Raw genomic sequence first — 20,144 nt, forward strand, 5'->3', positions numbered from 1 at the left:
GATGTTCGTAGGCTATTTGTAGTAAGCTCCCAGGCATCAGAATGTATTTTGCTGAAACTAGTTTCAAACACACCATGGTGTTTTTTCTGATGTTGCTCTGTTTGGGGGGGGGAAAAAAAAAAAAAGAGCACATGTGGTGAGCAGATGTGGAGCCCCAGTATAGCTACTTCTGTCCGTGTGTGTGTGCCCATGCCTGGATGCTTTGACGGAGACTCTGAGTCACACTGGACGTTACGGTGTTCACTCAGGATGCTCTGTACTTAAACACCATGGCAAACGCGTACACACACACTTATACACACACACACACACACACGCGCCCAAGTTAAGATGTGCTCTGTGATTACGGCGCTTCCCACCCGTCTGACTCGATGTATAATTAGCTCCTGAAATAAAACACACACACACGCACGCACGCACGCTGGGCATGTAAGGACAGCCATGCCAAATGTGCTGCTCATGAACAACAGAAATTCTGTGTGATTTGTCTTTGTCTCTACCTCTCCCTCCTTTTGTGTTGATCGTTTTCCATCTATACTGTATGTCTGTCTCTTTTCTACTTATGTCTCACAGCCTCTTTGTGTTTGTGTCTGTCTCTCATATGCCTGTCTGTCTCCCCCATTTGCCTTCCTCCTTCTCCATCTGTCTATCTATCATCTTCCATGTGTTTCTGTTTCTCTCTTGTTGTGTTTCTTTGACGTTCTCACTTCCTGTGTCTTACTACTTCTCTCCATCTGTCTGGTTTTCTGGGCCCATTCGTATTTTAATGATGATTGAATGGGTCTGTTTCTGTGTGTGTGTGTGTGTGTGTGTGTGTCTGTTTCTCTGCTTTCACCCCCCCCCCCACCCCCCCCCCCCCCCCCGGTTCTTTTTCCACCCTGTCATATTTTCTGTAATCCTGCAGTATAATTGTGAGTCATCGCTGATGTGACGTATGGATGGAAGATTTGTCCTGAAGTCTCTGCTGTGAATTGACATGCTGAGGTTCAGTAGTGTGTGTAAGAGCTGTTAGCTGCTTGTGAACATCATAAGCAAGAGTCATAGTAAGTGGAACACTGAGATGCAACGCAGAGACTGCTATAATGAGTTATTTTAATATTATATATAGCTTACAGCTTAGATGACACCACAAGGTTGCTACAAATTCTGGTATGGGCTTCCTTTGTGTATATAAATCTAGATTATTATCTACTTTTATTCTGGTGATATGAGCGAATTGGGCTCTAAAGGGGCACTCGGCTATAAGATAAGGTCTGATAAGGTTTGTGTAGGCTTTGGAGCACAGAAAATATGTGTTTATGCTCTGGGTTGAAGCAGCCATGTTGGGCTGTAACTGATTGACTTTCTCAGAGGATTTAGTCAAAGCACGAAGCAATTCACATACAGGAAATTGCATGTCTAATCTAAAGTAAGTGACTTTTAACCAGAGTACGAATTCCTATTGCCCTGTGTATGTCACCAAAGGTACAATTTAATACGTTGTTCTTTGTTAAATTGGTCTTTCATCAGTGTATATACACGCAAGTTACATAGAATGGTACAATCTCGTTCTTCTGTTTTATTTCAAACAAATACAAGTTAAATGTGTACATTCGTTTTACAACTGTAAAATGTGAAAACATCATCACGATGGTGAAACATGGTGGTGACGGCACCGTGTTGCAGGGATTCTTTTCATCAGCAGGGGAATCGCAATCCTAGACGGGACTGAGGCAGAGGTTTGCCTTCCAACAGGACGACCGCCCTTAGCATACTGTCGAAGCAACACTGGAGTGGTACAAAGCCAAGAACCTGAATGTGTTAGAAAGGGCCTGTCACAGCACAGACCTCAATCCAATTGAGAATCTGTGACAGGACTTGACAGTTGATGTTCACCAGTGTTCTCTGCCAAATCCCATAGAGCTTGAGCAATTTTTGTCAAGAAGAATGGGCAACAATATCAGGATCTGACAGATGTGCAAAGGTGATCGAGACATTTCCTAGAAATCCTGCAGCTGTAATATAGCAAAAGGTGGTTCTACAATGTATTGACCCAGAGGAGTAAATACTTATGCAACCGGAAAACAAATGATTTTTTTGTTGTTGATTTAATTTTTGTGTTGCAATGAAATGATTTTGAACCTTCGAATGTTAGACAGGTGTAAATCAAATGGAAAATGGAATCCGTTTGAATTCCTCCATTTTACATACAAGGATTAAATAGTCAGTTGAACTTTTGACTGTATAACAGTAACAGATGGACATAATAGGATGAGGGATGGGGTACAAGTGAGTATGATGAGGATGAAGAAGACTTACACGTTCAAGACTAAGTCCAGTCACGTGCATTAGGGGGGAAAATATTCTAGGCGTAAATGGTGCTGAGGCTTTGAGTATCAGGGTTATTATTTACTGAGATTTGATTGATTTTTGTACAAAGAAAACATTAACTCAGCTACGTGACATGGCAGGGTTCTGTAAAGGAGTGTCACTCGGGTCGATATGATTGACTGCGTACTCCAGTACTGTTTATCATTTTTCCAGATGAGCTTATCATTTTATCAGGGGTGTGTCTGTGTGTATCCAGGTGAATGAACCATGACCAGTTCCAGCTGAGAAAGTAATAACAAGCTATAAAGCAGTGTGTGCACTAGGCTTGAGACGGTCCTGTGCAGAGACCTTCAGAGGGCAGATACTCAAATTTAAAAACAGCCAATGGATCAGGCTGTTAGAACACAAAATACAGTGTAAGCTGCATTTTATCACTATACACATACTGTCCAAACTGGTTCCAAATTTTTCCCTGATTGCAATTTTTTGCATATTTAAAACATTGTGAAAAAACTATTCAATCATTAATCGCAAATGTAAGCCTAAAAAAGACAGAACAACGAGTATTTCCACTATTTCTGGTTTACGGCGTGTAGGGGAGGGTGTACTTTCCGTGATATAAGCATTCTGGATCGTGGATTTTTCAGTGATTCTGCGGTAATGCACAGTAAATGGTTAAATATATATGTAACCGCACATTGTGATATAACGCTTTTAGAAGTCAGTTCTCATGTTCACATGGCTGAGATTTTCACTGTGTTCAGCAGAAGTGCACCACTCAGAAAGAAAAAACAAAATGGCATGTATAATTGCATTCTAATTATTGTCCCCATTAGCGTAATTTGTAAAGTGTTAAATTTGACACTTTGTTGTAGGCCCATTTAATCAGCCATTTTGAGCTGTAATTGATTGACTTTTATGGTAGAATTCAAGTTAAAGACATGAAGCAATGGATGTCAGTGATCTAAAATTTGTCTTTTGTAACAGAGGAAGAACTCGTATAAGGTCAGTTTGAATCAAGTGTTCAAGTGTTTCATCATGATGTGCGCATTGACACAGGTTACATAGAATAGCACCATCCCCATGTTCTCTGCTCCATTTCCAAACAAATACAAATTAAACTGCAAAATGTGCCACTACACAGTCAGGCCATCAGAATTCTCTTGCTTTGATTGAGACTGTCAGGTCCCATCAGGTGGCATTGCAGTGATTGCCTCAGTACTGATAATATGGGTCATGCTATATTTAGACCATCCCTCTAAAGCCCTCAACCAATTAAGGATGCTCTGTTCATACAGTACAATGCCTTGTGTATATACAGTATGTTCACCACCACCACCCCCTCTAACATTTCCACATTTTGTAGTGTTGTAATCATAATATTACGAATAAAAACAAGCATGTAGTGACAACATAAGTATTCATCATTCCTGTAAAAACCCCTAAATTAGCTTTAGTGCAACCAGTTACCATCAGAAGTCACATAATTAAATGGATTTGTCCAGAGTTACAGAGCACGCCTAAACAGCATCCTGGCCAACGTTCTGGGAAAGTATCAGAGTTTGATTATAAAAATTCCAAACTTTGAGCAGCCTATGCAGCACCATTATATTTATTATTAAAAAGGAACATGTCACAATCATCATTCTGCCTAGAAGAGACTGTGCAAAAAAAAAAGGGGTAACTGCGAAGGAGCTGGAGAGGTCCACTGCTCAGACTGGAGAAGCTGTTCACAGGAAAACCTAGCCTGGACACTGTACAAAGCTGAGCTTTATGGAGAAGTGGTAAGAGGAAAGCCATTGTTTGGGGGAATCGGGGGTCTCACAGCAAGCATGTAGGAAAAGGTCATCTGGTCTGATGAGCTCAAAATTGAACTCTTTGGCCGTGGCACAAAGTACTATGTTTGTGTCCTGTTTGTTTCTGAAACGGGGGATGGTGAATACTTATGCAACCAACAAATGTCTGTTTTTGCTTTCTTTTTGTTCAATTTAATTGTGCGTCACAATAAAAACACATTTTTCACATTCGAGTGTTTATATATTATATCAATCAGTTGGTAAAAAATCCCAGGTCTGTTTCAATTGCAGGTTGTCAATCGCAGGTTGTTCAATTGCTAATTCTATTTGTGATTAAGATGATTTAGAAAGTGTTACATTTAGATATGTTTACCAAATGGAAGCCGTATCGCATTTGTGGTCAAACTTTATGGCCTTGTTGCTGTGTAGGCTGAAAAGGTATATATGTGTTGGCCATAGTATTTCTGCTTTCTTTCATTTTTTTTTATTTCTTTCTCATAGCTCGCCTTTCTTTTCTCTCTCCTATTCTCTATCTGTCTGTCTGTCTATCGGTCTACAGTGCCTTCCACTAATATTGGCACCCTTGGTAAATATGAGCAAGGAAGGCAGTGAAAAATTGTCTTTATGGTTTAACCCTTTGTGCAAAAATACTGTGCTTTCATGGATATCCAACAACTGCAAACACAAAACAGGTGTATCCAAAAAATAGTATATTTTAAATATAGGTGTGCAACAATTATTGGCACCCTTTTAGTCAATACTAAAAGATTAAGATGAACAACCATCCCCAGGAGCTCACCTATTCCTCCAGACAGGAAGTTTGAGTATTCTAGGAGTAAATAGGGCTGAGGCTCTTGAGTACCAGGGTCAAGACTTTATGGGATTGTTTTGATGCAAAAGTTTGATTCCAATATAGAAATTATTAACTCAGCTACGTGACCTGGCAGGTTCTGTAAAGGAGTGTTATTCGGGTGGATGTGAAAGACTTTGGATTAGAACGCTATCATTTTTCCACCAAAGAGCTCATAGTTTTATCAGGGGTGTGTCTGTGTGTATCCAGGTAAGCAGGGCATGACCAGCTTCAGCTATGAAAGCAATAACAAGCTATAAAAGCAGTGCATGCACCCGGCCTGAGACAGTCACATTAGGGACACAAGGACATTGGATTATCTGGAATCTAAATGAGCATTAGGAGCAGCTTCGTTCTGATGTCACGCCACACTCTCAGTGAGCGCTTACAGGCTATGTGGTTGTTAAACCCTAAAGAATGGATTTACAGTACGAGACCGGGGACACGCTGTAAATATATTGCAGAAGTGAACTTTGTCTTTGAAGACTGAAGAATAGAGAAGGGAATAGAAGAACTTCATTAGACATTGATCTCTGCGGCTGTGAGGTGCTGCTTATGTTTCACTCCAGGCTTTCTGACTGAACACCAAGGTCGCCAACGCAACAGCTGATCTCACAGACAGCTGTAACACGCACCAGAAGATAGCATTACAGTCTCCCTGTGGAGCAGAAACAGGTTGAATGTCCCCCAGAGGACTCGATGTGCTACTGGGTGTTACTGAAATCTTAAAAGTGCTTTGTCCCAGTCGCTGAGATCATGTACGTGCTGTGCACAATGCTGGTGCTGTCCATACACAGCCTGCTGAGAAGACAGAAGGCTGTGAAACTTCATGAAGGCGAGACAGCAGAGTACGACGAGAAACCGAGCAAAAAATCACCGTATACACAGTGCAGGAAAGTGGGAAACCCCGTCAGGGGCCGAACCCAGGGCCGACGCAGGTCATGCACCACCACCAAGCTGGAGGAACTTGAGCACAGAAAGAGAGCCCAGGTGAGAGACTGGAGAAAGTGTGTGCGCACACAGTCGTGTTGATGCAGATAAGCAAATGATCAGAAACAAGTTATTTTCAGCTTTGCTGTAATAGTTTTGGGTCAAACAGTGCTTTTTGGGGTTTCCATGATGCTCATATTGTATACGTTTATTAAAGATGAGAGATGAAGAGGGATTATGTAGTGTTGATGCGATAAGGTAAGCACCTCAATATGTGTTCAAGCAGTCTATGATTCTTAAGGGTGGAATTTGGAGCAGTTTCAGTCCAATGCAATGTCATTTGGTTTTGTGTGAAAGTGTTGTCTTAGCTGTGGAGAGTAGAATGCTTATCAAACCCAGTGAAGGAGGTGTGGCCACTGTGGCTATTAGTCCCATAGAGGCATGGTGTCTGTCAGTCCATGTGGAGGGGATTTGGTTTCTGTACTCATCAGTCCCAGTAAAAGAGGTGTGGCCTCTGTATCTGTCTGTTCCAACGGATGAGGCGTGGCCTCTGTACCTGTAAGTTCCAGTGAAGGGGGTGTGGCCTCTGTATTTATAAATGCCGGTGAAGGGTGTGTGGCCTCCGTATCTGTAAATCTCAGTGAAGAGGGTGTGGCCTCTGTATCTGTAAGTCCCAGTGAAGGGGCCATTCAAGCTTTTGCCTAGTGAACACTGTACTAGTAGTTCTATAAATACCAGGCTGTTTAATCATTGACTGCTGTATGGGTGGCTATGGTGACCACTGTCACTGTACAATGAAATGGTTTTTGTTATTTTCAATCTCTTTGATTTTAAATGTGCTGCTGTGGGAATGTTTTGTTTAATGACTTTGGGTGTTGCATGACTTGTATTATTGATATGGGAGTTTTTCTAGTTCATTGTTCAGCACGGCTGTTTTCCTTTGTCTCTGTCCTCTTCTCTCTCTGGCTCTGTCTCCCAGAGAAAGAGGGCTGTATTAGGTGTGACGTGGTTCTTGCGTCAGAAGCTTGTGATCTGTGATTAAGGAATGTTAAAGGTGAAGCGGAGAGAGTTACACAGAGACGTTGAAGACGACTTAAGGCATTCTTTAGTGAAGGAGGGGAGGGGCACAGGTTACCAGCACTGTGTTAATGTGCTGTCTGAAATTCTCTGGTGTCTCATGTCGAGTTATATAGTTAGATTCTCAGGAGTGTATGTAAAATCCTGTTTGTGTATGTGAGACAGTAAACGGTGCTGAGTGTTGTAACAAGCAGCAAGCAGTGAGATTAATCTGATTTCTTCAGGTGACGCGCCTAATGCTCTTCACTTTTAATCCTGTGCTATTTCAGAGCTTCTCTATGTCTCTAAGCACACCTCACACCCCCACACACACAGCACTGAGCCTTTTCAGGTTCCAAATCGCATCAAAAGCTTTGCTGTTCTGTTTCAGGTCACTTTTTGGATTCTTGGTCAAAGATTCTTTGAAAAAAAATCTTACTAGGAGAGAACAAAAAATATCATATCTTATTTAATAATTATTATTCTCTCGTTTTCACACTCACTGAGCACTTTATTCATATATATATATATATATATATATATATATATATATATATATATATATATATATATATCTCCCCACACATGCTCAAAAGGAGAAAATTATAACAAAATGAAAAAAAAAAAAAATGTACAAAATTTTAACATTAAATCAGCTGCTTCCAGCTAGTTTGTAAAGCATATGGTGATGAGCAAAGACATGTTTGGTTTGTGAATATGGCTTTTTTAATTTTGCACTGGGAAACTAAACGCTACCAGATGAGGCCTGTTCAAAACACCTAAATTAATTTGCCATATACTTGCCTCAAACCATGCTGAGCTGTTCAGTATCTGAGTTGCTTATTTCGATTCTGACAATCTATGATCATCTGTTATCTATGATCATCTGTTATCTATTTTTATATTTTTTTTTTATTAAAAACGGAAGTTGCAGAACTAAAAATAACTGCCATCTTGAAACCAAATGACGTTCTTCCACAATGTATGCTTTCTTTGCTATCAATCTGTGATCATCAGACTCTGGTACAAGGTGCGACCCAAAGCGCGAAGGCTGAATCGTACATTAGAAGTGATTGGTTTTCATTTGTAACAGTTTCTTGAGGTGAGCGTGTCAGGGGTGGAAAAATCTCTAGCCCAGGATAAGCACGTTACAATTTAGCTCTGATTCGAACTCAGGAAACAGATGAATAGATGTGAAAGTGCCCCAAGAGGCTTGTTCCTGACCCAAATGATTAGAAATGGTTTTGCACATTTACTTTTTATGTTTGTTTGTTTTGTTTTTTTTATACCAGAGTCTCTCATAGGGAAGCTGCTCCACCGTGGCTCGGATTTCTCTTTAATGGTGTTTGTGTTTGTAACCCAGTTACTGAGCAGTGGGAGGGAAGAGAGAAAATGTGTTTCTATGTGTGCGCGAGAGTTTCTCATCTCTGGAGAGCTGCTTTTCCGAAGTAAACGAGGTCAGTGTATCGGTGCCGTATCTCAGAGAATGAATAGGCTCTTAATTCACAACCAGAATGGGTGAAATCTGTTTAATTAGCATAGGAAAGTAAGTGTGTGTGTGTGTGTGTAATCAGTAATGCGCTACATTTACTTCGTTGTGTTTTTTTACTTCACTACATTCGGTGGTGTTCCTCCGTTAAATAATAATGCATATATGTGGTTTTAATTATTAATTTAAATGACGTATAATGAGGTCGCGGGCCTCGTGATACGCTGCAGTGGTCTGACACAACAACCACTCACATTTTAAGCATCCTGGACAGGGGAAAGAAACGAGCATGTCAGGACACACGCACAGTTCTCCATGTAGTCTGAAATTCATTTTTTTGCTAATAGTCCTTTGAACAAAATTTGCTAATAGTCCATGACCTGAACCTTTCACGTTGGCATGGGCCGCCATTCAGTGTTGTTCACGCCCCCAATGGCCACCTGTGTCTGCGTGGATAAATACCGATGATCCGTCTGTAAAGGCAACTCAAAATGCCCAAGATCGCAAGACTTCAGGACAGTGAGGGCTGCTGAAAGATTCACCCAAGAAATGCACCACCATCTAAGTTCCCTACATTGAGCTCAATCAGAAGACATCCCAAAGAACAAAGACCACGCATGCGTAAACCTCGCAAGATAAATACACAAGTTATATCTTTCCAACTTCATACAATATGACGGTCTTAAAAAGTCAAATAAAATAAAGGACTGGTATTGACAAATGTTTAATTTTTCCCTTGGTTTTTAGTGACATTATTAAAGCCATTGATAACATCACCAGCCAGAATGATGAACTGACTTCAGCTTCTGTGAAAAAAACAGCTGTGGCATGAAAATGGAGTAGACATCAGTTGAGCGATGTATTCGGAGTATCCAGCAAAGAATGGGTTGGAAGTGCATGAAAACCCAACGCTGTCCCATGATCACAGACAAAAATAGAGATTCGTCTCCAGCAAGCACAAAAGTGGATCAACGAGGAGGAGACGTTTCACGACGTCATCTTCACCGATGAAACAGCAGTGGCTTTGGAGCACTTTGCCACCATGTCTTTCCGTAAGACAGGGAGACATTTCTACAAACCAAAGCCAAAACACCCCTGAAAGCTCATGTGTGGGGAGCAGTACCCAGACCAGCACCGGGGTCTATTGCAATCTTCGAAGGGGTAATGGATCGTTTGATGCTATTATAAAAGAAACAGCAGCCGTATATTAAGGATAACTTTGGAGAATACCACCGTTTATTTTTTGTTTTTGTTAGTTTTTGGGGGTTTTTTTCCCTCCCCAGGACAATGAGCCTAAGCACACTGCCGCGAGAAGAGTCATTGCTAAAGAGGGTATAAACTGGGTTAAGACTCCTGCCGAATCCCCGGATACAAGTCGAGTTGAAATGGTGTTGCACGCTATGCAGAGCTACATTCGGAAGAAGGCTAAAAAGACAACAAAGTCTGACTTGGTTGCTGCCATAAATAAATTCTGGTTTGAGGAACTGACAGAAACAGCATGCAATAATTATATCAACAGACCGTTTAAAGTTCTTCCAGCTGTGGTTGAGCGTCAGGGTGGACACACTGGCATGTAGCAGATCATTTCCAAACTTTCAATAACTTTACATTGTACATTATGTATTCTGTTTATATTTGCTGGGGGGGAAAAAACCCCAAACGTGACTTAACAATAATTTGGGATGTAGTTCATTCCTACATGAAAGATCAAGTACACAGACTTGACCCGTTTGTGTTATTTCATGAAGTAGCTCAGCAGACGGTAATATTATTCTAAAATGTGAAGAAAAAAAAAATATTTTGAATAAGCAAGTGTTTCAAAACTTTTGATGGGTGGTGTACTTAAATATATATATATATACATACATACATATATATATATATATATATATAAGTATGTATGTGTGTGTGTGTGTATATATATATATATATATATATATATATATATATATATATATATATATATATATATATATATATATATATATATATATATAATATAACAATGCAGACGTGTGTTTATATATATATTTTTATATATGTATGTGTGTATATTTTTTATATATGTATGTGTGTGTGTATATATAAATAAATGATGCAGATGTGTGTTTAAAAAAAAAAAAAAAAAAAACACCCTTTAATTTTGATAAAATCGTGCAGCGAACACTCCATCCCATGAAGCAATGAGAATGGCGTAATCGAGTCGGTGTTCCTATACTCTCAAACTACTTCAGTATTATATACCTTAATATCTTGAAATAAACATTTAAGAAACACTAAACTGAGCTGGGGCTCGAACTGCAGCGTATTACATCCTGCATGTTACCGCTTCGCTATTGTAGTACACATGTAGGGGCAGCGGCGGCTCAGTGGTTAAACGTTCTGCGTTACTGATCAGAAGATCATGAGTTCAAGCCCCAGCACTGCCAAGCTACCACTGTTGGGCTCTTGAGCAAGGCCGTTAATCTTCTCTGCTCAGTTGTATAAATGAGAGAAATGTAAGTCACTCTGGATAAGCGTGTCTGCCAAATGCTGTAGCCACATTCATTTAAATACTATAGTTATTGTACCTGTACTACGAGACTCAATCACGCTCACTTTATATACATAAATCTTGTAATTAGAAACTTGTTTAAATTAGGTTTATCATAAGTTTTGATGAGAAACGTAATCTTTTTATGTGGACCATTCAACCACACTTTCCATTTTTTATTGTACCTGTTCAGCAACAGTATGTTGTTCCATGCGCCTCCTGGTGGTTATTGTGTGGTTCACAACAAATTACTTTAAATTCTTAGAACCATGCCAGCTGTCACCTCCCTTCTCAAGTATTGGAGCTAATATAGAACCCATACGTACCTCAAGCCATCAGATTCATCCGCGCAGAGGAGCAGTGCCGAAACACAACGCATGTATAAAAAAATAACTTGCAATTTTATGTTTCGAATTATAAATATTAGTTGTGCTTTGTTTAGTGGACATGCTTTTTAAAATTGATTAGAAACATGCTCGACATACAAGTTGATATTTTTTGAAATGGAAATGATGATTTTGGAGAGCCCAGCAGAGAGATGCAGTGTGTGTGGACTGCGTGGGCTATGGTGCAACAGCTCTGTCAACAAAACCTAATTTGTACAGAAATATGGAAGAAATATCTTCAGCTCCATGTGACCGTGTTTATGACGTGCTTGTGGAGCAAACCACTGAAGACAGACCGAGAAAGAATCGCACACCACCTATTTGTCGGTCCCAATCGCAGAAATGAACGCACAGATTCTCTGCTGATTTGGGCCAAGACATGTCATGTGACATCATCACACCGTGTTCAGTCAAAGCCCCCTTCTATTCACATGCGTCGAACATGAGTACAGCTAAAAGGTCTCGTTTACCAACAAACATCACTGTGAAAGACCGTGCAAAGCAATTTTGTGCAATTTCGCCAATTCAGGTAGTTTAACAGAAAAAAGCATTAAAAAAACTCTTCAAATGGCATCACAATTTTTTTTTTTAAAGCCACAGCAAAATCAAGCATTTTTGGCCGAAACAATCGCAAAAAAACTGCAGAAATCCAGTACAGACCGATTTGTAAATGAATGCTTTTTTCGTCTCAAGTTGCAGTCCTCATGCGCACCTCAAGTCTCGACCAGATGTGCACCTACTATTCATATGTGTATTTGTTTAGAACACATTATCTTCAATTCGCGTTCAGTAACATCCCTAGTATAGATGTGTCTATATTATATTTGCATATGTGTGATGTGCATCAATATTTGAGGTTGCTATGTGACCCCAACACACACACATACACACAGTAATAACTACTGTAGGTAGGAGGACCAAAGCGTCTACTGTAGTTAAAATATTTATTTCTGCAGCTAATGAAGGGAGCATTGGACAAAAGATGGAGAGGAGGGGAGAAGCACAGTGATGCTAGTTCCATTTCTGTTACTAAGGAACTGCAAGTGAAAGCATAGTGTTGGGGGGAGAGAGAGGGAGAATGTGTGTGTGTGTGTGTGTGTGAGAGAGAGAGAGAGAGAGAGGAGGAGTGCAGGGGGTGAAGCTGGTGGCAGTGTAACCGTGCATGGTGGTGTGTGTACAGTTACAGTGTGTGTGTGTGCTCCTCTCCATGCCGCTGGTAGGATGATGAGAGCCGGGAGGTGAGTACAGATGGACGTTGTTGATAGGTTGTAGTGTTAACTATTATAACTGGAGCATTTGTTAGCTTGAATGTTGCTAGCTCCTAATTATAGCAGAGGCAGTGACCCTTTTGTATCAAAGAAATGTACAGCCTGTGATAGCGACTCATTCACACTCAGGAGCAGCACCTTTTATCGGTCTCGTCTTGTGTAAACTTGTCATACTGTGTGTGTGTGTGTGTGTGTGTGTGTGTGTGTGTGTGTGTGTGTGTGTGCGCGCGTGCCTGCGTGCATGAGACAAAGGCTGATGTGTGATGCAGTGCAGACGGCAGCAGCCTGCTGGCTTCGTTATGGCACACCATACAGGGAGTGGATCGTGTGTGTGTGTGTGTGTGTGTGTGTGTGTGTGTGTGTGTGTTGAATAATTGATGCTTATGGGTGATCTAATGAAATGCTCTTTGTCAGTAGTATCTCTCTGGTCTCTCGTCACAGCCTGTTAAGTGATTATTACATTCCACTGGATATATATTGTTGCCTTTTGCATATCAGTGAAATGCCTTAAATATGAATTGTCCTGTAAGCATATACTCCCTCAGACCGAACAAACATGTTGCAACATTGTGATTTTTCATCACACATAAGGCATTGTGTGTTCTGGGAATGCAGTATATATTTCCCAGGTAAAGTGCCTGTTCGAAATGAACTACTTACATATGATGCATAAAAAAAAATTGGTGCATAATTTAAAGGAGCGATTTTTAACATTTTAATTATACTTATATTTCAAAAAAGCCATGTGAACAACAATGTGATACTCTGTATCACATATTGTTGATGTAGAAGTATCAACAATGTGATACTTCTATAGCTGTGCATAGATCAGTCTGCTTTCTTCATTTTAAGACTGTTTAAAAAAATAATAATAATAATAATTTCTCTTCTGGAAATTGGCCCGCTGTTGAAATACAGCTTCTCGGCTCTTCGTCTTTTCCTTAGGCATATGTCGTTTCAAAACAGGAGCTAGGGGAAAGGGAAAAAGAGGGCGGATTACATTGTTTTCATTTCAGTTCATTTCTCAGGCAGCAAAATTACAATCTCCTTTTTATATTAGATAAAAATAAAGTAGGACAACTTAATAGCCTTATAATAGTGCACCCAGGACAGCCGGATTTCATAACCGGGCTTTTGATGGTTTTTATTTGTAGGGAGAATGAGAAAAAAAAAGGGAAAAAAACCCTGCTTTTCTACTGACTTTTTTCATTTGGTATGTTGCTTCATTTTAAACTAAAAGTCCTTATCTTACAAACCGTGCTTATATCGAACAAAAGCTACCAACCGGTGATGGTGAAAGCTAACACGTGCTTCCTCTGAGACACGGGAAACCAGACTACAGGGCGAGCGCTTTTCAGTTGCACCGCTCACATTCATTTATTCTGTGAACTTTGTCAAGCAACAAAGATCATTTTGGTCTGAAATGTCAGGAGACATGTACTCTGACGTTTGGTTGGTGACTCGAAGATGAACATTAAAGCTTTCACGTTTAAATGTGGTTTTCTTTCATGCTTTTGACATTTGTAATCCTGACCTACATAGATGAACACACACATGCATGAAATACTGGACAACCTTTTTTCTAGACCATAACACACCCTTTCAATATACCTGCTTAGAGAAAATATCGAACTTTACCTTTATGTTGCATTAATGTATCTGGAATTTTTATTTTGTTTTTATTGGCTCTAAATCGGTCTCCAATGCTGTGGTCTAGTTTAGTTTTTGTCCTACTGGTGACTTGTTGTTTTCTGAGTTGATTTGATTCTGGAAAATGTCTCAATCGGTTCTTACAAAGGACATGTTTCATAGCAGTGCTTAATGTTGACAGTGTTTAATTTATAAGGACTTTATAAGGAGCTGTTTGTGCAGGCGCTCCTACTGTGATGCTGCTGCAGTATTTTTAATGTTATGTTAGCTCCAAAGTAAAGAGGGTGTACCTTCCTCTAACTGCTGGAGTAGCACAACTGCTGTTAAAACATCAACACACAGGCACAGAACAATTAACCAAGGTATAAATTATGTGTTTTCAAGAAGTGGAAATTGACGGTATGTTGTGCCTGATGTGCTTGTTTAGTAGTAGTGTCGAGGTGCCGTGTGTTCTGTTCAGGATCTCGACAGGGGAACAGCGAGCTTTTTGTGCTGAAACTCCGATAGTGTCTCGCTCTCCTCAGAGCGACTCTACACAGAGGGAGAAGAGAGCAGAGGTGCTGATCCAGGAGAGTGTGTTGAACGCATTTAGGTCGTCCCATGATAAGTGACTCCATGACATTAACCTCATTATGTCTGTGAACTCTCAGGAATGTTGCAGCCCTCTAATGGTCATCAGTGGAAAAGCACACAAGGTTAGGGAAACTCACTGGCTCAGCCAAGACATGTTTGGTATATAAATTTTGTTTCTCAGGGCTTATACCAGAGCTACAAGGCTAACCAAGTTCATGACATAATGTCCTAACCAACTGCAATTTGACGTCTTGCGATGTTCACAGATTCGTCTCAAGCTGCATCAGCTATGTGGTTTTGACACTGTATGACGTGTTATGTAATAACTTGAGATGGTAGACATTTTGTTTCTTCTTTCATTTTGTTTCTTGTTTGTGTGGTGCAGCCTGAGACCAGTAGCACCCTGGGTAAATATGAGAAAAGAAGGCTGTGAAAAATTCTTCATTGTTTAACCTTTTGATCTTTTGTTAAAAAAATTCACAAAAATACTCTGCTCTTATGAATATCAAACAATTGCAAACACAACACCGGTTTATCCAAAAAATAATAATCTTCATTAAATATGTGTATGTCATAATTATTGGCACTGCTATGAATTCATGTGAGAAAAATATATTTGAATTATATTCCCGTTTGATATATTCTCAAATATCAACAGATATTAAATGAAAACCTGACTGCCTCTGCAAGAAAGCTTCAAATGGACCGTGGTTGGATCTTCCAGCAGTAAAACGTACATCAAAATCAACACAAAAATGGTTTACTGACCACAAAATCAAGGTCCTGTCATGGCCATCCCAGTCCCCTGACTTGTAACCCAGAGAAAACCTGTGGGGTGAACTGAAGAGGACAGTCCACCAGCGTGGACCTCGAAATTAGAAGGATCTGGAGAGATTCTGTATGGAGGAATGATCTCAGATCCCTTGCCAAGTATTCTCCAACCTCATCAGACATTATAGGAGAAGACACAGAGCTGTTATCTTAGCAAAGGGAGGTAGCACAAAGTATTGAAAAAAAGGGTGCCAGTAATTGTTGCACACCTATATTTAGCGAAGATTTATTTTTATAAATGTGTTTTGTCTGCAATTGTTTGATATTCATGAGAGTATTTTGGGTGCCAATATTCAGTGGAGAACACTGTATCCTCCACCAACTCTTCATCCTACTACTATAGTTCAAAAAATCACAGGCGTTCCTGAGCTGAAATAGGTTTGCATTTGCACAGATCTCAATCGCAAGTAAAGTTCTAGCATTTTAGAGTCAGTTTACCCCAAAAACTTGCAGTTTGAGATGAGCGTGTGATTATCTAGGTATTTGAATGCCATTTGAACCTTGATAAACTAAAAGCGCTAAGATTCTGTTACTTGTTTAGCTGTTTTTTTGTTTTGTTTTTTCCTTGAATCTCAAATGAAGGAAATTTAAAACATCGAACATGTCCTAGCTGATCGACTGCATTTGTGCTGAGAGGAAAGTTGTGTACATTTTATTTTGGGCCGAGATGCACCTTTTTAAGGCAGGCTAATGAACTACACTTTACTGTTTTTATGAGTCCTTAGCAAATGATGCTATACCCCATCCGCTCAGTCCAGACCTTACAGATAGGGACAGGTGGTAACTCCCTTCTGGATTTGGCCTTGGATGTCTGGTCTGCTTCGCCCTTGACCACAGTAAGAGGTGGAGGGAGGGAGGAAGCCATCTGCTTACAGGTTTAAAGGATTATGGGTAATCACAACTGCGAACATGCAGCAATTCTCTTACATCTCAGCAACCGGCTGTGTTCCCTTTCTCTCCATTTGGCCTGTCTTCACTCCCTCCTTCACTGTGGTAGTGTAGAAGCTGAGCATCAGTGCTTCAATAAGAAAAGATGTTTGGTTGGGTCGGATCACTTTTTCACAAAGGCCGGCGGGAGTGGGATCGCCACATCCATACCACAGATTACCGGAAAACAGGAAAGCAGGTGTGTGTGTGTGTGTGTTGCCTGTGTTGGGTGACTCCTGATACCCGAGAGTAATTGGATAGCTGATGTATTCTGTTGAATCTACTGAATGTTTTTGTCTGGAGAGAAATTAACGTTGTAATTGTTATGTGTTTCAGTACGCATGTACAAATGTCTGTGTGCATGAGGTAAAATATCTGCACATATTTTACATTTTTTTAAAATGAAGCCACTTGAATAAAATGTAATATGATACTATACCATCAACCATTTCGTATATTTCAGGTACCAAGCAGGAGCTTTCAGGTGCTTTAGTTATTAGTGCTCGTGCTACTACGAAAGGTGTCTCTGCTTCATGTAGACTACACATGATTGTACTATACGAGTGAAACTATTTGTAATTTAGTTGTGGCTTTTTTAATTCCTCTCTTGTTGCTGCCTCATTGAAAGAGAGCACTTGTGTTTCTATTGGTCATGTTAACATGAACTCCGAAACGACGGAACACCTTTTCTCCGCGTTCGGTCCGACTGCTCTGTTCGGCTTTTTGTTATCTAAGCATCCGTGTTACAAGTGAAAATTCATCAATCTGTTTTAAAACTCTTTAAAACTGCCTCAACTGTGACTGTTTACATGCACATCAAATTCTGTTTTAAGGTCTATATTCAGGTTGCAGCCATATTCCGGAAATGTTTATACGCGTACAGGCGTGTACGGTTGTTGTAAGTGTGCCGATCTACGCAAGTTCTTTATCTTTCCCACTGTTATTTCCCAGGAGATTCAAGATGCTGCCGTTGCTACCCACAATTCCTTGCCGACTGCGCATGCACAAATATCTCCTTTCAGTGGATATCCTGAATAAGGTGTTTGTGTAACAAATTTCCGATTAAAACAGGCATATTCCCGGGGTGGGAATCAGAATTTGGGGAATATCGTCTTAATCGGATTATGGTGTTTACGTGACTCACTACTAATTCGAATATTGCCAAATTCCGATTAATATTGGAATATTGACATGCATGTAAATATAGTCAGTGTTGTGCCTGAAAACGGTTTCGCACGCAGTGGTGTGTGGTGCAGTAGTATCAGCGCTGCTGCTGCCCCCAGTGGTGTCACTATGGTATTACGTTCTACACAGGAATAGAGGCTTGTGCAGTTTTTCATAATCTACATTATCATTTATTTATACTACTTGTTGTAGAGCTAGTGTACGTATAACGTTCATCTTTCAAAACTCTACATCAAACGAGCCTTTTTGTCTGTTACTCGGTTGCGGCCAGGAGAAGCTGGTTTTACCTGACTGAAACAGTGTTAACACGTCTTCTGGTTAAACTTGACAGGAAAACGGGGTCACTGTGTACCATGATAGTGCACTTGCTGGTATTATTAGCATCGTGACTGCTCCTGTTGGTGGAAAATGAACTAGAAATGCTTATCTTGTTTCTTGTTTGGGCTGGTTCTTGTTTTTTGAATATGCACTGTAGAATGTAAATGCGCTAGAGCATGGGGTCTTCACTCTTCTCAGCAAATGGGCTGGTGTGAATGCAGCTTTATATTCCTTCCACCCGTTTATCGAACTGATTCTGGTCTTCAGATGAATATTAGGTGATTCTGCTCTTTGAGAGGAAATAGAACTGACAGCTACAGCAGCTCTTGGTGCATTGGACCCCTTGGAGGCCCCCTGGTTTGGAGTATTATAATTGATTATAATGTCACTGTGTGACGTCCACAACATTGTAACGATCCTGGAAAATCTGTCCTGTCAGATGGATTTAGAGCAAAGGCAGTAGAGCCTCAGGCTCTTCCTGTTTGTGCTATAAAGTTGCAAATGAGCTGTGTGTGTGTACGTTCATGTGTCCCTGTGTGTGTGTGTGTCTGTGTGAGTGTGGATTATGCTCGGGATCAGGATTTTCTACATCCTCGTTGATTTTAAGGTGTGTGTGTGTGTGTGTGTGTGTGTGTGTGTAAAAGCTGTGATCAGTAATCTGATTAATCAGAACCACACTGCTGTGGAATCTGAAGCCTGCAGAAGAGGTTTTGTTCTTTGTTTCATATAAAGCTTGAACCGAGCACTGGTCAGTGCAATGATTATCTCTGTCTCTCTCTTTTGTTCCCCACCTCTCTCTCTCTCTCTCTCTCTCTCTCTCTCTCTCTCTCTTTGTCTGTCTCTCTCTGTGTCTGTCTGTCTCTCTCTCTCAGCGGTACGCTCTGCTTGGCCCGGCGGTCATGTTTGGCACAAGGAAGACGTGGGATCTTGGCCACACCCCCTGCCTGCAGGAGCTCTGGAATAAAGACCTCTCATTGGACGGTGAGTGCGCTCACGTGGTTTTGCTCAAACCAGTGTGGTGACATTTTTCAGATAACAAGAATGTGTGTGTGAATGAAAGTGTGAGGGTAGGAGTGTGTGTGTGTGTGTGTGTGTGTGTGTGTGTGTGTGTGTGTGGTTGGTTAGCTCAGTCAGAGAGGAGAGGAGAGAGAGGAGGACAAGAATGTGACCGAAGGAAAGGATATCAGGCTGAATGAGGGGGAAGGTATTTACACTTATTCCAGGTAAAGCTCTTGCTCTTTAGAGATTGAAGGAGGTTTATTAAAAATACTGCGGTGTGTTAATTCGTTTTTGTGCTGCGAAGCCGCTGATGTTGACCGTGCTATGTAAGCGCTATAGATAAGAGAATAGATTATATGATGTACGAAAATATTTAGCCCGCAGTGTCATTATTGTGGATAGCTGAGAGCTGTCAGGTCCCTGTTTTAGATACAGAAAGCGGGTGTCTTGGATGACATTCTTGACAGGTGAACAGCTGAAGGACAAGCTGTTCCTCTAAGACCACTGACAAAATTAAAACAAGTATCACATATAACCTTCTCAGAGGAGTCAATCCCTCATGACTAGAGTTCTGAGAAACAGCATTCCAGCTGCGTAAACACTCATAAACAATCAGCATATTGTATTAAATTGCAGTTATCATAAACCATTATTAAGACATTCACAGTGTGAGAACCTCGCATTGGCACATGCCTTGTGAGAACATGATGACATGCTGTGTTCAAGCGGGGCCGTGCGTATCGCATTTACAAAAAGTTAAACAGTTCACGCTTGTCGTTTGGAGAGCTCAGAGGTCATGACCTGCGATGCAATAGCGATGTCTGAATCCATGAAAGTTCAGTTGCTTTTGAGAAGTCATATTTTAGCTGTATAGACTTTTTATCTTCTTTCTAACTTCCAACACACGTAAGGGGTATGTTAATATTTGCAAAAGTGTCGTCCTGCCCTTACATTGTTTGTAGACCTAACTGCTTTTGGAAAATCATTAGCGTTACTCATTGAGCCGGTTCTAGACTACATAACACCGGTCCTTTTAAGATTAT

At 40.5% G+C, this 20,144-nt stretch overlaps 1 protein-coding gene across 6 annotated transcripts in view; it reads left to right on the forward strand.

Annotated features, from left to right (window-relative positions):
• kifc3 (kinesin family member C3) overlaps positions 1-20,144 on the forward strand; it is a 50,615-nt gene that overhangs the window by 8,185 nt on the left and 22,286 nt on the right. Inside the window, exons 2-3 of one of the 6 annotated variants that reach the window (XM_053622702.1) lie at positions 18,975-19,083; positions 19,233-19,325. In XM_053622702.1, the coding sequence (XP_053478677.1) occupies positions 19,295-19,325 (31 nt within the window). In that variant the 5' untranslated portion in view covers positions 18,975-19,083; positions 19,233-19,294. Of the gene's footprint in view, positions 1-3,960; positions 5,947-18,974; positions 19,084-19,227; positions 19,326-20,144 lie in introns of those variants that run through there. The other 5 variants (XM_053622699.1, XM_053622700.1, XM_053622698.1 and 2 more) reach the window with 5 other exon arrangements.

This window comes from Ictalurus furcatus, chromosome 4 (assembly GCF_023375685.1).
Source record: "Ictalurus furcatus strain D&B chromosome 4, Billie_1.0, whole genome shotgun sequence".
Lineage (NCBI taxonomy): Eukaryota > Metazoa > Chordata > Actinopteri > Siluriformes > Ictaluridae > Ictalurus > Ictalurus furcatus.